This window comes from Mandrillus leucophaeus, unplaced genomic scaffold (genome assembly GCF_000951045.1).
Source record: "Mandrillus leucophaeus isolate KB7577 unplaced genomic scaffold, Mleu.le_1.0 Scaffold15, whole genome shotgun sequence".
In the NCBI taxonomy this organism is placed as follows: domain Eukaryota; kingdom Metazoa; phylum Chordata; class Mammalia; order Primates; family Cercopithecidae; genus Mandrillus; species Mandrillus leucophaeus.
In genome coordinates, this window is record NW_012101476.1 from 7552960 (window position 1) to 7567599 (window position 14640).

Sequence of the window (14640 nt, forward strand, 5' to 3'; positions counted from 1 at the left end):
AGAGAGAGAGAGAGAGAGAGAGAAATCTGAATGTGTCCTGTGCTCTATCTCCCTGTAGCTTATGAATTCTATAGAACTAAAAACATCAAACCGCCCAAGACAGATGATTAAGAAAGAAAAGACAGATGAAAAATGTGACAGTCATTGAACTCTAAAATTCAAAGCAATTATTACTCAGAGTTCTAGAGCTTTCCTATGAAAGGTGAGTGGAGACAAAATTGTATAAAATGGAAGTACGATCCTCCTCTGCAATCTGACCAGACACAAGAAGAAAACCCAAGAAAATGTCAAATAAACTTTTGCTCACCAATCAGCCCATGCCTTAAGACTTTTAATCCCTCTCTTTTGCCTTCTTTACTTTTATTTAAAAAAAAAAAAACAAAAACAAAACAACAACAACAAAAAAACCTATAATGGTACCAAGACACATTTTAACAAGAAGGTTTTTGTTGGTTTTTTTTTTCTCTCTCTCTCTTTCTCTCTCTCTCTTTTTTTTTTTTTTTTTTTTTTACTAGGGCCAGGTTTTTGAGTGATTCAAAACATTCTTTTGTGGTGCGATCATATTCATTCTGCACTAACACCTCTAGCCTTTTTTTTTTTTTTCAAACACTTCTTGTTCTGATACGTTCAAACATCTTGGTGTTTAGGTTGGGGAAGCTGAGTTGTTGTTTATGAGTTATCTCCAGCGCTCAGATATCCGGCAGCTTTTTCCTAGGAAGTCAGCTTTGCACATGAGAGAAAGGAAAAAAAAAAAAAAACCAAACTGCAGGAGGAGAGCTGGGGGAAGGTTGAGAAAGTTGGAGAAGGGGGCAAAGATCAGAAAGAATAAAGCCTAGATATCCAGGATTGTCAAAGATTAAAGTCATGTGGACATTTCCATCCCTAGAAAGTTTTCCTTCTTCGGCCGGGAGCGGTGGCTCATGCCTGTAATCCCAGCACTCTGGGAGGCCAAGGTGGGTAGATTACCTGCGGTCAGGAGTTTGAGAGCAGCCTGGCCAACAAGGCGAAACCCTGTCTCTACTGAAAATACAAAAATTTGCCAGGTGTGGGGGCGGGTGCCCGTAGTTCCAGCTACTCGGGAGGCTGAGACAGGAGACTTGCTTGGACCTGGGAGGTGGAGGTCACAGTGAGCCGAGATTGTGCCACTGCACTCCAGCCTGGGTGACAGAGTGAGACTCTATCTCAAAAAAAAAAAGAAAGTTTTTCCTTCTTCAAAAGAGGATGTGAAACGTGTTGAGTTGCACTACAATCTGATGGGGAGGGCAAATAATTCTTTAAAAAGAATACAAAGGTGTTCTTTTTCCTCTCTTAGAAATTGATGGATGCTCATGTATCCATTAATCTACATGGGGAAATCCCCTCCTCCCATATCTACTTGGTGAATGTCAGCACCACATTCACATTTTGATCTCTTAGCTGTGGCTAGAGTTGTTATTTGTCTGTCGCGTACATTCACTATTCAAACTTCCAAAGAGGAGCTTGCAAATGAATGTCCCTTGTGAGTCTTCCTTATAAATGCTTGACAGAGCCAGGTTTTCTCAAGGATCCCTCATGCTTCAAAAGTTTTTTAAAGAAAAATGAGAGAGGAGGGAAAAAACTATCCTCTGGTAGTAGTTCAAAGAGAAAATAAGAGCAAATGCCAGGTATGAGAGGACTCACACGACGTTGCCCACAGGAATTGCCTGTGGAAAGTTCTCAAATGCTGAGACCAAGAAAGGAAGGTGGCATTAGGCTCACTGGTTGCTGGTGAAGCCTGTGAAATTCATGTAATCAGCTCCAACCATTTTGAAGCATTAGCATAACAAGTCCATCCACTGCACCGGGTCTGTGATCCTTCCTGGGAAGCCACACACCACAACTTCAGGAACCCATTCTGGAACATTCTATCCTCATACTAAATGTCTCTACCTGTCAAACAGTGCTCATCAATACATGTAAACCAGCTGCTCTGGTCCTGTTCATACCATTACTCTATTCAGGAATACACTGCAGATTTGATAACCAAGAATTCAGTCTCCTTAAAATTTTCACAAGTGACTTAAGAAACACGGATGGGGAAAAAGAGTTGTTCTGTGTATCAAATTTGAAAAAAAAAATAAAAAAAAAATACTATCCCAAGCCAGCTGACACGATTGGAGGCTATCCTGTCAATCAATTTCCTGCAGAAAGCTGTCCTTCCGGAAGAGAGGAAATGAGAAACCGGGAATGGTCAGCGTGGAATCCATCCCTTCCCGAGAACTTACCAGCCTTCGCTTGGGCTTAATGAGGGGCCGGTTCTGTCCGTTCATTTTGTGGTAGAGCCCACAGGCATTGCACAGGTAATGCCCCGTGCCATCTCGCCGCCACAGTGGGGTCGAGGTTGCTCCGCAGTTCACACACTCCCTGCCTTCTGGAAACAAAAGCACAGATAAGCCACTTACGGAAGGAAAACACGCGGGAAGGCTGACAGCATTTGGAACTGGGGGAAGAAAAGTAAAATGGAGAACTTTTTTCCTTCTCCTTCCTCTTTTGGGGAGCGTGTCCACCCCCCACCTCTTTCCAAGACGCTCCAAAGTTGAGCTGGGGAATGCTGTCCCCGCGTGACCGCTCCCCCTACACACATAGAGGCGCCCGCAGAAGGGGCAGATGCATCGTTGCAACAGAACCCTGTTCTTGGCTTGCCCGACTTGATGGAGAAGATCGGGCAGGACCGAGAAGGAACGCAGATTCCAGCTCAACTACTTCCCTGAGAAAATCCTGAGCCCTGGATGGTGGCAAAAGCCAAACATTCCATTCATTTCCCTCGAAGGAAAAAAAGGAAGACAAAGGTGACCCATTATCATCATGGGTCTGTCTATAGAGATTGATTAAATAATGAAGATTAGGATGGGGGAAAGGAAGGATTAATCAATGGCGAGATAGGTGAACAGATAATAAATAGATGTATAGATTGATCAATCGGCTGATTGATTTCAGTAGCTAAGGTTTTAGATTTTACTTCCAATCAAACTGTAAACGTCCCCGGCCGGAGAGGAAGCGATTAGGACCCAGCAGGGGTTTCCATAGCTTTCCAGCCACTGTTACAGAGACTGAAGTTAAAGTATGACCCCAGCCAGGGTGTGCAGGGGGGAGATGCAAACTTTAGGCGGGGAACCCGGAAGACGGGGAGGGAGGGAAAAAGGAAAAGGGAAGGTTTGGGAGGACAGAGTGAAGCCAATCAGAGGAAGATCAGAAGAGGCAAGTTAACGAAGGGGGGTGGCTGCTCATTAACCAAGGCCTGCCTGCAGTTTCTCTTTTTCCAAAAACACAAACAAACAAAATAAACGAAAAACCGGCCAGGCCGGTAGGGAGTTTGAGCCGCATATTCACTCCCTCAGCCCAGGCTGGAAAAGGACCCAGACCCACCCAGAAAACTCCTTAGAAGAATCCCTTAAATTACCATTTCAAGACACGGGGGAGTTTGCTCACTGATTTCAACTTCTGCAGGACAAAGAGAAAGATGCTTTCTAGGAGAATCTCCTTGCTTCTGGGGGGCCCAGGGACACCTGGGTCTCTAGTGCCCAGTGTCTTGGTGCCGGGAGAAAGCCAGGACTCCCCTTCCCTGCAGGAACAGGAGGCTCAACTCCAGTTGGTCCCCCAGAGAGGGGAGGCCCAGAGGAGGAGCCTGGAGGGTGGGTAAGGAAGAAAAATGAGCCCTGAAGACTGTTTTGTTTTAAGAGAGTAATTAATGACCTCCAACCTGCCTGGACCACTGGGGTGGAAAAAGAGAACCCAGTAGGGTCCTTAGAATTTTGATTCCCCTGAAAGGAGGAAAAATCTGCCTTGGCAGATACGGGACCTATTGGGCCTTTGGAAAGCCCCAGACCAAGTAGGAGGGATCTAGGGGGGGTTCACACTTGGGGGCCTGTGATCCTCTCCAGGGAGAAGTTCTTTAGGAAAGTTAAAGTCTTTTGCAAATGGAAGAAGGTCTTGCACCCTTTTCCATGAGACTCAGGGATGGTGCTCACTAGTTTTTGTCTACTTTGCTTTTTAAAAAAAAAAAAAAAAAAAAAAAATTGAGGAAATAAGAAGGGTTTTTTTTTTTTTTTTTTTTTTTTTTTGCTCTACATTCCAAAAGGTTCTTAACCTAGGGTCCCCAGAGTGCCTTCGCTGTGCCCCAGAACCCCTGAGATTAAACACAAACATGCCGCAGTGTGTGCCAAAGGCGCCTTCCTAAGTACCCAACGACTCTTCTCAGTTCTTGAAAAAGACTCAGGCCTGAATCACACCCAGATACCTTTCAGTTGGGGTCAAAAGCCTGAGGGATGTGGCAGACTGGATGTGGGGGAGGCTGGAAGGAAAGAGTGAAGGGTGAGTGGGCGAGCAGCCGGCTACAGCCCAAGCCAGGAGGCCACAGGCCTGCCTTTTTGTGTCCCCGGTGGCCTCTGGGTTAGCTCCTTCTAGGGCAGCACTGGCCCTGTCCCAGCTAGGACTGCAGGCCCACTACCCACCCTGTGCAGACAGGGGACCCCTTAGGGCTCCTCCCCTACTTGGGCACTGGGCAGAGGGCAGTGTGAAGAGAGGCCGCTGTGGCTGGAGGCGGGGAGCGTGGTTGCCACCCGGCTCCTGGGCACCCTGGCGCTGGGGGACCTCCCAGTCTGACGTGATCAGTCTGATTTCCTTTCATTTGCAGCGCGCTGGGGAGGGTGATAGCTTCCTTTTCAGAAACACCTTGAAAGCTAGCAACGGTTACCTCTTCAACAAGGATCTGCACACTAGGGCAATTTTCTGTCTTGATTCACTCGGCAAGTTTGCCATTGCCTCTATGGGCTTTTCTTCTTCTTTTTTCCTTGCTGCCTCTGGTCTGTGACTTCAGCAAACAGCCAATTTTCCTAATGGAGGCCCTGACTCTCTCCTGCCTTCTTTCCTCCCCACTCCTCACCCCTGCCTGTTGTGAGCTGCTCAGGCAGACACCTCTCTCTTAGGTGACAAGAACCACAGAGCTGCGAGGCCTCTTGACATTCAACAGCTGCTGGCAAACGCCTCTTACTCCGCCTTGGCCTGAAACCCTGAAACCAGGCTGTGGGAGGGGGTAGGGAGCAGGACAGGAGCTTGATCAGAGGACGGTGGAGGGAGATGCCCAACTGGAAAGGTGGCAGGGGAGCTAAGAAGCGGCCCTGGATACAAAGACTCTGTCTTTTGTTTGCAAAAGCTTCGTCCCAGGCCCGAAAGCCTAGGCGTTAAGACAGCAATAGGTGCCCTAACCACAACTTCAACCGTTTCCAGCGACAACCCCAAAAACTCTCTCTTCTCTGTGTCCTCCTTCAGCAAATGCATTTGCAAAGAAGAGGTTGAAGGGGGAAAAAAATAGAGAGAGAGAGAAAGCAACCACTAAAACCAAGAGAATCCCCTCCTCAAGAATTCCCACCACCTCCACCCCCTGCACAAGGAGGGGCTTCTCAAAACTTCCCCTCCACACTCCCAAAAGTCCCAGCTCTCTCGCCGCCCCTGCCAGGTGTGCTGTTCTTGGTTTTCATGACTGTGAGAAAGGAATTAAGAAGGAGGAAGTAAAAAGGCCAAATTGCAATGGCCTCCTCTCCCCCTTGCCAAAAAACCAAAATCGGTGTATCGGTATTCCTAGCTCTGGCTTAGGGAAACCACGGCCCTCTCTTTCTCCCCTCCATGTTCAGAGTCTCACAGAAAGAAATGAGAGGAAAGAAAAGACTAGACTTAAGGCAGAAAGTGTGCACAAGAGGGGGAGAAATCAAACACGGAAATGAGGGTAAAGAAACCAGAGTATCTTGGAAAAGTCACTCTGTCCCCTCCCCCCCGCACAAACCACTACCCCGGCCTCAGATACCACGAGCTCTCCCCAACCTCATAGCCTTACCAGAAAAGAGAACTTTAAAAAAAAAAAAAAAAAAAAAAAGAAGAAGAAGAAGAAGAAGAAAAGAAATCCCATCATGACCTCAAAATGCACAGCTCTGCTCTCTTTAGATTTAGCGCCCCAGCCTGTGTTTCTGAGTCGAGCTGCACCCCACTTCTCCTTAATCCTTCCCTCCACCCCCAAGCCCAGCCCCTGCCAGGCACTGCGGCCACTTTGTGCCTCCAGCTCTCCCGGCCTCTTGCTTTCTTTTTGACTCCACCAGCTAGCCTGCCTCCCTCTCCCTCCTGCCTACTTTCATGTACTGAACATGCAGGTCTGAGTTCTTCTGTCAGCCTAACCGCATCCGGACTCTATTAAAGTTCCTGGCTCGGGATAAACAATGCAACTGTCGCGTGCAGCAGTCTGAAAATAATTGGATTAGCTAAAACATATCAACTAAATAGAGACAGTCCTGCTCAGGCAGTCAGAGTGAATGTCACCCTGGAAAAAAACCCTGAAAACCGATCTCATGGTCACTGGGCTCCCAGAGTACTCCCTCTGAAGTTTTTCAAACCCGAGCTTTGGGAGCTCGATTTCAAGGCTGCTCATCCCATCCCTAAAAGACAAGTGATTTTCACGACTGCTTTCTATGTAGGATCTATACAGAGAGAGAGCAGAGGCAAGATACCCGGAGTGGATCAGGGAAGAGATGCCCACTCTGAAATGGACACGCCTAAGGAGACATCAAAATCTTCACCAAACCCTGTCTAAAAACACAGTTAAATCGATCTCAGAGAATCCCTAGCTCTCTTTGGATTCGATTACTTTGGTTAGAAATGGAATTGGTGATGGATTGATTGATTTTTAAAGCCAAAGTATTTTGTGTGGGGGTTTTTTTCATGCAAGTAATGACACCAATTGAATAAAAATGCAGCGTGCTGCTAGGCAGCGCTTGCATTTTGGAAAGCAACAGAGCACAGGAAACTGAGATGCACACCTGGAGCACTTTTCCGTTCCTTTCTACCTCTTCTGGCTGCAGCTCAGCCAAGCAATATGTCCTAATACGGCTTCCTGCCCCTGCCTGCCCTGAGAGCTCTAGGAGACGCTTCAGGTAACTAACTGGGCCAGGCAATATTTGATTTTCTTTCAACTCGGCTTCCCCAGTGCAAAGCCACCGCTTTCTCTCGGTTCAGCTGAGAGCCCCCTTTTCCACGCAGAGAATATGTGTGCAGCTTTGGCCAGGCTCTTGCACACACACTTTGCATCTACATGTCTGATAAAGGACTGTCCTCACTGCACGGTCCCCTTTGAGCTGAGCGAGAGGAACAGTCAGAATGACAGAGGCCAAAGGGGTCATAGAGGGACCTGTGTTTGTTTAGGCTTAAGGAGGTTTCGTTTTAGCATGAAACACTCAAGATTTATTCCCTCGGCCTTCCATTTGGTCTTGGAAACTGACTAAAAGTTACCAACCGAATCCAGCAGCCCCGCCACAGGCGGAAGAGGGCACGACTTTGATTTTGTTTGTCTTTTTCCTTTCCCAGCTCATTGGGGGGTTTTAAATCAGATCCCACTTCCCCGCTGCTTCCGAAGCCAGGCGTGAGCTAGGATGGCAGGACATGCAGTGCCTTCCCGGCACGAAGAATAGGAAGAAATGGCATCTCAGCAGGCTTTGGGACACACCGGCTCCCCTGAGGGGTCCCTCTGGGTGCGGTCCTGGATTGAGGAAAAGAGGAGGAGGGAGGAGAAGAAAAGGCCCCAGGGGAGAGCTGGCTCCTACCTGTGCTGGACCGGGCCTTGGGCCTGGACTTGCATCCGAAGCCGGTGGGGGAGCCGCCCAGCAGACTGCTGGGGGGGAAGAGTCCGGAGCTGTACTCGGGCACGTAGGGCGGGTAGGTGGTGATGGGGTGGTGGGCCGACGAGGAGGCCCCCCCCAGGGCGGTCATGCTGCCACGGGAGTGGGACGACTCCAGCTTCATGCTGTCGGGCAGCGGCACCTGGTACTTGAGGCACTCTTTCTCGTCCTGCCGGGCCGAGCCGGCCGAGCCCGGGGTGGACAGCGAGGGGTCCGGGGAGACGTCTTTAGGTGGGGTGGGCGGGAAGGTGAAGAGGTGCGGGCTGGCGTGGCCCCCCGACAGGGAGGAGGACGAGGCCGGGGGATAGACGGAGAGGGGCCCCGGGGAGCCGTGGTGGATGGACGTCTTGGAGAAGGGGCTGAGGTTCCAGGGGGAGGCAGCGTGGTGGCTGCTCAGGGCTTTGCCGCCGTCCAGCCAGGGCAGGGATCCATGAAGCAGAGGCGGGCGGCACACCTGGCTCCCTGTGGGGCAGCGGGGAAAGGGCGGGAGAGAGAAGGAGGGTGAGTGTGACCCTGCAAGGCCGTCAGGGACACCTGGGGACTCTCTCCCTCGCACCGGCCTCCCTTTCAGCAAAAGTCCAAGCACAGACAAGGGCTCAGGCCGGCTCTCTCATCCCAGTGGTCCCAGGAGTACCTGCCTGGCACACCTGGGGGTCAGGCTGGGGACAGAATCCTTCACCCCTGTCTCCCACAGGGATGTCCCATCAAATCCAGCAGAATGAAGGGCCTGTGGCTGACACCCGAGAGGTTGCTGCAGAGTGAAGGGCCCCTTTGCTTATTTGGCCTCTCCAGATACACTGCCTAAATCACATTCCCCAAAGTCTCTCTCTAGAACCTGACTTGATTTATGGGTTTCCTTCAATGGCCCTGAGTTCCCTGCCTCGGACTTAATCCCAGTCAGCCTGATAAGAGAGCCGGCTGTGAGTGAGGAGGCCTGAAGGATGGAGCCCGGCCACACAACTGCTCCACACCAGAAAAAGACCCTGGAGTCAGGCCCAGCTCCCAGCACTGAGTGCAGGAAGGAGAGGCCTTGGGACAGAAGTCAGAAGACTTTCAGGGTTAGTTCCCGGAAACCTAACCCAGTGCTTGCTCAGAATCAGCCAGGCTGCCTGCAAAAGGCCTAAAATGGGATTTGCAGGGACATTTTCATTGCTTGGGTTGTTGGAGAAAGTTCACAAGGCTGGACCCTGGGATGGCCGTTTTCTCTACTTTTCTCGCCCTCCCAAATCCTAAAGGAGAAGGAGATAATATAAGCCCCATGCACCCTCAATAAAGCTATGATCCCACCAGTGCCATAGGTGAATTTTCACCTGAGCCCCAAAGACACAAAATTCCAGTTGATGTATATATTTTAAATCAAAGATGACTCAGACACAGAGTCTGCTTAGCCTTCATTTAAAACACACACTCTTAAAGTAGCTGTAACGCATACACTCTGAGGGGTTCATTTAAAAAGCAAGTGCAAATCCACACACTTCTTGATCTTTAAATCCGGTACCTGCCTCAGCATTTGACATTCGATTCAACCATTAAGAACAATACTGAAACTAAACTTAAGAGAGAGGAAGGGGAGGGGAGTGGGGAGGGAAAGAGAGTTCTCTGAACACCAAGGGTCAAGATTCATATTATGCAGGAAGTAGTATAGTAAATAATATTAAGTCTGCCTCTACCGCATTTCCACTTAACTGTTGATCTGCACCGAACGTGGGCAGAGAGCGCCCCATCCGCAGAAACGATTGTTTAAAACCTGGCGACAGCAGGGTAGAGGACGCCTGCTGCCGGAGGGGCTATGTCATCGGTGCCAAGGCAGGCTCTAAGTAGGGGGATCAGGGCAGAATTCGGTCTGGCTGGACTCAGAAAGCCTCACACTTTTTCTGACCCATGTTTTGCCCCGGTTTCTTCTTTAGGAACAAACTTAGAGCTGGAAAGTATTCCATCATTTTTTCCTCAAACTACACAGGCCCGGTCTTCTTTTTTTACATTTCAGAACTCTCCTAAACTTCTCCAGGTGAAAGGGGGAAAGAGGTGGTTCTGGAATTGCCTCTATTTAAACGGGGGTGTATGCTACATCTTAGGTGGGAGGTTAGTGGAGGGCAGTACCCAGAGACAGAGTATAAGACAAGAGTTGCAGGCATGGAGGCAACTTGAAAGCAAAGATGCAGGAAAATTCTGTGCAGCCGGGAATCTGGGAAACGTCAGATCCCTCAAACTTAAGACAAGGGTCTTCCCCTCCAAATCCCTTCAGCATCAGAATTCCATTCCTGAAGCCAAGAGGTAGGAGACCTGTCTAAAAACCAAAGGCACTAGCTTTGGGAAAAGGTCAAGGAGAAGGGTGTGAATAAATAAGTCTCTGGGGCCTTTCTGAAAATGTGTGAATTGAGGGACGCTGGCAGAGGCCACCCCCCTAGAAAGAGCTAGCGGGTAACAGGGAACGCCAGGTTTTTTGGAAGAGCCGGGTTCCAGCCGGGCTTGGCCGGCGCTGGCTACCGGGCCCAGAGAGCCCGGACCCGTGGAGACAGAGCCAGGGCACCCCACGCCTGGGGACATCCCGAGACCCCCGAAAACCTGCAGCCGCGCAGGAACGAAGGGCTGCGGCCTGGAGCCCGCCAGGTGAGCGCCAGGCCACAGGGCCACCAGCCGGGAGAGGCGCCTGCTGCGACTGTTTCAAAACACACTCTCGCGACGAGCCAGAGGCCTTCCTTGCCTATTTCCGGGCCCCAATTTTTTTGTAAATGAACCAGGAACGGCAGATGGGGGCTTTCGATTGACCTCTCCCCGCCCTCAGGTCCTTCCCGATCTCCCCGAGCCGGGACGACTGACGCAGCCGACAAGAGCCCCTGCACCCCGGGCGCACTCACCGTGGTGGGTCGGAGGGTACCTCTGCACCGTGGCCCTGACCGAGTTTCCGTAGTAGGGCGGGACGTGGTTGCCTTGACCGTCGATGTTAAAAAGCACATCCACCTCCTCCGGCAGCGGGTACTGCGCCGGGTCCATGTAGGAGTGGCCGAGGCCCGGGTGGTGCGTGTCCGGGTGCTGCCCGTTGAGCACGGCGGGGTGGTGGTGGCTTACCCAGCGCGGCTGGTCTGCCGTCACCTCCATGGCCTCGGCTGCGCTCGCGCCCTCTCGCCGGGCCCGGAACCCGCGCGCGGGGAGGGAGGGCGGTCGGCCTGGGAGGTCGGGGGGCTCCTGCCGTCGGAGGGTCGGGGGTCGTTGAATGATTTGCTTTCGGTGGGGGGATGGGAAGGCTGGGAAGCAAAGGTGAGCAAAGGAGAGGATTTTTAAAAAATAATCTTGGAGGGGTCTTTTAGCAAAGAGAAGACGGGGAAGACAAAAATCCAAAAACTGGGTACGGCAGGATAAAAGGGAACCAGGTTGTAAAAAGGGGCGACGACTCTGGAATTCTGCGAGCCAGGCTCCTCTGCACCGGGGTCCTCAGCCGCTCCGAGGCGGAGTCCCTTCCTGGGTCACCTGCAAGGGAGAGAAGGGGAGACCTGGATGAGCCCCTGGGTTGCTGGAGTGGCACCACCTCCCTTCGCGCCGCCCGCCCGCCCAGCGAACCCGAGACCCGCACAGGCGCGCGGGGAAACGGCCAGGGAGCCCGCAGGACTCTCGGGGACGTCCCTGCAGCCCGACTCGCGGGAGCCGGGGCTGGCTGAGCAACTTGGAGGACAAGTCCCGGGGCTGACTGTTGAAAGTTGGAGGACAAGTCCCTCCCTCGGGGACACCGGTCCCGGGACCGTCCCCTCAGCACCTAGAAAACCTCCAAAAGAGGAGAGTTGAGTTTCTAAAATTGCTTTACGTCCTCCCAAGTGGTTGGGGGCAAAAAATAAAACGTAAAAAAAAAAAAAAAAAAAAAGTCACCAGTACCAACCTGGGTAGCGAAGAGCAGAGAGGAGGAGGAGGCGGCGGCGTACGACCTGCTCGGTCAGATTGCGTAGCTCGCTCTGTCTCGCTCTCCCTCCGTCTCTCTCACTTCTTCTCTCTCTCTCTCCCTCTCTCAGTATTTTTTTTTTTTTTTTTTTTTACAGGGAATGCATTCTTTCTGAAAGTATCAAGACGGCGCCAGGCAGCTCAGTGTTCGCAGACAGCTGTGGCGCGACGCAACTTAAGGAGGTTCTAGTGTCATCCGCGCCGAGGGGGGAGGAGCCTGGCGCTGGCGAGTAGGGGACAGGATCCCCGGCACAAGGAAACTGCAACCCAAACCGGCTCCAGGACTTCTCCCCCCGCCCCGCGCACCCCCGCCCCTCCTCCCGCCCCTCCACTGACCGGAAAGGGGCGCCGCAGAGGGCGGCCGCAGGCGGAGGGGCGGCGGGCATGGTGGGCGAGGCCCGCGGGGCTTGGGGGCGGACGGGAGGGAACGCGCGCTCTGGCCCTTTAAATGTGGCCGCGGCTCCTGCCGATTCATTCGGGTCGGGTGGACGATTCTGTCCCAGTGCAGCCAGCCTGCCCCATTCATGAAGTTCATTTCGATGGGCAGATTTTTCTTTTTCAGACTTTTGAACAATAGGCACGCATGGATCGTTATTAGGATCCAATGCAGACTGTTTGGGAGAGCGCAGCGATGTGGAGAGACGTGCGCGTTAAATTGATCAGAAAAACAAAATGTTTCGTGTGAAGGTGCTTTGAGATTTGCCTCTCCGGCCGACTTCCTAAGAGGGTGAGGCATCGGGTAAAGGAGAGATGCCTTTGACTGGAGCGCCCGTGTCAATTTTGTTGTCACTGTCACCTCTTTCCCGAGCCTTCTGCGCTCTCGAGCCCCCAGAGTGAACACGCTTCAGCTGTTGCAGCTGCCCTTTCCAGACCTAATATTTGTAATCAATGTGTGCTTTTGACTTGAGTGGCAACAGTGAGGGATTAGAAGGGGGGAGGGGAGGGGAGGAAGAGACTGGCTCTAACTCATTCCCCGAGTACGCTCAGTGTAGACGGACAGAAAGAATTCGATCTTCACTCCAGGAACCCAACTTTTCCTTTCGCCCCGCCCGGAGCCCTACTTACTCTGGCTCCCGGCGTTTCTCCCCCAGTCGAAGAAACCAGCCCTCAGTCTGCACCGACCCCAACCCCGGCCTCTGGTCGGGACTCCTCGGCGACCTTTCCCGGCTCGCGGGTCTCCAGGCCACGCTCTGCGCAATGGGCACCCCGGCGCGGAGGGCACACGGCTGCAAGGCGCCCCAGAGAGGGGGGCGGGGCGAGAAGGGGCGGGGCAGCGAGGGGCCAATCAGCGGGCGAGGCTGCGAACTAGCCGCGATTGGCCCGCCCCGCGGGCTCCAACCTGCACGGCCCGCTCGGTCCTTTGAGCCACTGCATCCCCTAGTGGCGCCTGGGTGGCTGCAGCCGCCGGCCCGAAAATGCTGCTCGGGCGATCAGGGGTCAGGCGGGAAAAGAAGACTCCAAATCCACTCTCTGCTCGCCCCCAGGGCAATGCTGCGAGGAGAGGGAGTGGGTTCCCCCGCAGGCTATCCCACGGATGGGGCTGAGACCTTAATTTGGGGTTTTATTTGGAGACATTGGTCCCTCTTCGCTCCTCTACCCCATAAAATTCCCTACAAATGCAAAAATTCGAGATAGAAGAAGCCGTCCCTGAAAGTAAGTTCTGAAGGATTCCTTTCATGCGGTGAAGGAACATCAATATTCAGCTTCAACTTGGTGTGTGAGGGTTGTCGTGTTTTAAAACACTGTCTCTGTAGAAAGGTTAGTGAAATGTATTGGAAGAAGTAGTGGAAACGTAGCTCTTCCTGGTCTTGCGTTTGGATCTTCTTTGGAGTCCTCACCTTCTTAAATCTGATGTTTGTTTGAAATCAGGGCTGAATTTCCATATATAGGACAGAAAGAAAGAACCCTAATTTTTTTTAAAGAAAGCTCTCCCCCCACGTTTCTCCTGAGCTCACTTGGTCTCCCGTTATTAGGCGGCCCAGTTAAGAGGCATCGATTTTCCTTTCATTCTCTGACCACTCGTCTCTCCTGGGCCAGCCAAGCTGCCCGCATCTTCTCCTGCTCACAGCGCTCTCTAAACCTTTTAATTATTTAGTTGCTGTCTAACATTCACCGGAAACCTCTCCATAGACAAGGAGAAACGAACGCACATGCATTTTTTGCTAAGAAGCCCGGGATTAAGATGAAGGATAGAAGCTGAAAGAAAAAATGAAAAATGTTTCTCCGCCCGTCAATCGGGGGGTGGATGCGCCACGCAGCGTGAGCCCAGCTTACAGCCACGCGTAAAACCAAGAGCAGCCCTGGGTCCTGCGCGCGGAGACCTCAGAGCCGAAGAGAGAAGTCCCCGCGACAGAAACGCTGCGGATGCCAGGTCTTCAAAATGCTAACTTCTGAGGCTAAGAATTATTTTAAAGACAAAAAGAAAAGACTGGTGAGGAGGCCTTCCGGTGCGGAGGCGCCTCTCCGCTAATTTTGGATGGGGAAATGGGGATTATTCGTTTAAATTCAGTTGCCAGCACCAAGTCGGACTGGCCGGGGATGGAGAACAGCAACCCCCACCTTTAGAAAAATAAAAAATCTTCGAAGGCCCTTCTTGGTCTGGGTGGTTTGAGGCTGGCAGAGAGGGGTGGGGGGCCTGGGGCTGGATGCCCCGGGTAATGGAGCCAGCCGGTAGGGGGTATTTAACATTTAATTCCCAGCCGGTCCGCCCCTGTTCCCGGACTGACAGTGGGTAATTGGGAGAGAGGACGTTGCTCTTTTGATGGCCCGCGCCGGCCAGTCTCGCCGACGCCACACTGGGTTTGACGTCACGGGCCCAGCCCCGGAGCCCGGAGCACAGGGCAGCGGGGGAGGGAAAAGGATGGGAGGGGGATACCGAGGAGGGAGGGCCGAGGTCGGCCCCGGGACCCACGGGGAAGGAAGGGGGAAGGGATCGAGGTTGGAGAGGCTGTGGCGCGTGGCCTGAGGCGGAGAGTCGGGCTGCGGGGGTCCGGGCCAGGCCCGGCGCCGGCATGACCCGCCTCGCCAGCAAGAG

General features: G+C 52.4%; 1 protein-coding gene and 1 long non-coding RNA gene across 4 annotated transcripts in view; one reads left to right on the forward strand and one right to left on the reverse strand.

Annotated features, from left to right (window-relative positions):
• GATA3 (GATA binding protein 3) overlaps positions 1–11791 on the reverse strand; it is a 20826-nt gene extending 9035 nt beyond the window's left edge. Inside the window, exons 1-4 of one of the 2 annotated variants that reach the window (XM_011974903.1) lie at positions 11548–11791; positions 10535–11144; positions 7602–8138; positions 2244–2386 (exon numbers count right to left, since the gene is read on the reverse strand). In XM_011974903.1, the coding sequence (XP_011830293.1) occupies positions 2244–2386; positions 7602–8138; positions 10535–10775 (921 nt within the window). In that variant the 5' untranslated portion in view covers positions 10776–11144; positions 11548–11791. Of the gene's footprint in view, positions 1–2243; positions 2390–7601; positions 8139–10534; positions 11145–11547 lie in introns of both variants that reach the window. The other variant, XM_011974902.1, reaches the window with a different exon arrangement.
• A 1209-nt stretch (positions 11792–13000) lies between these two features.
• On the forward strand, positions 13001–14196 carry LOC105535711. Of its 2 annotated transcripts, none has more exons than XR_001005488.1 (2): positions 13001–13319; positions 13702–14195. It is a non-coding gene; the product is annotated as an uncharacterized LOC105535711 (long non-coding RNA). The 2 variants fall into 2 exon arrangements; XR_001005487.1 differs by having other exon boundaries at positions 13028–13259; positions 13702–14196.
• Positions 14197–14640: the final 444 nt, after the last annotated feature.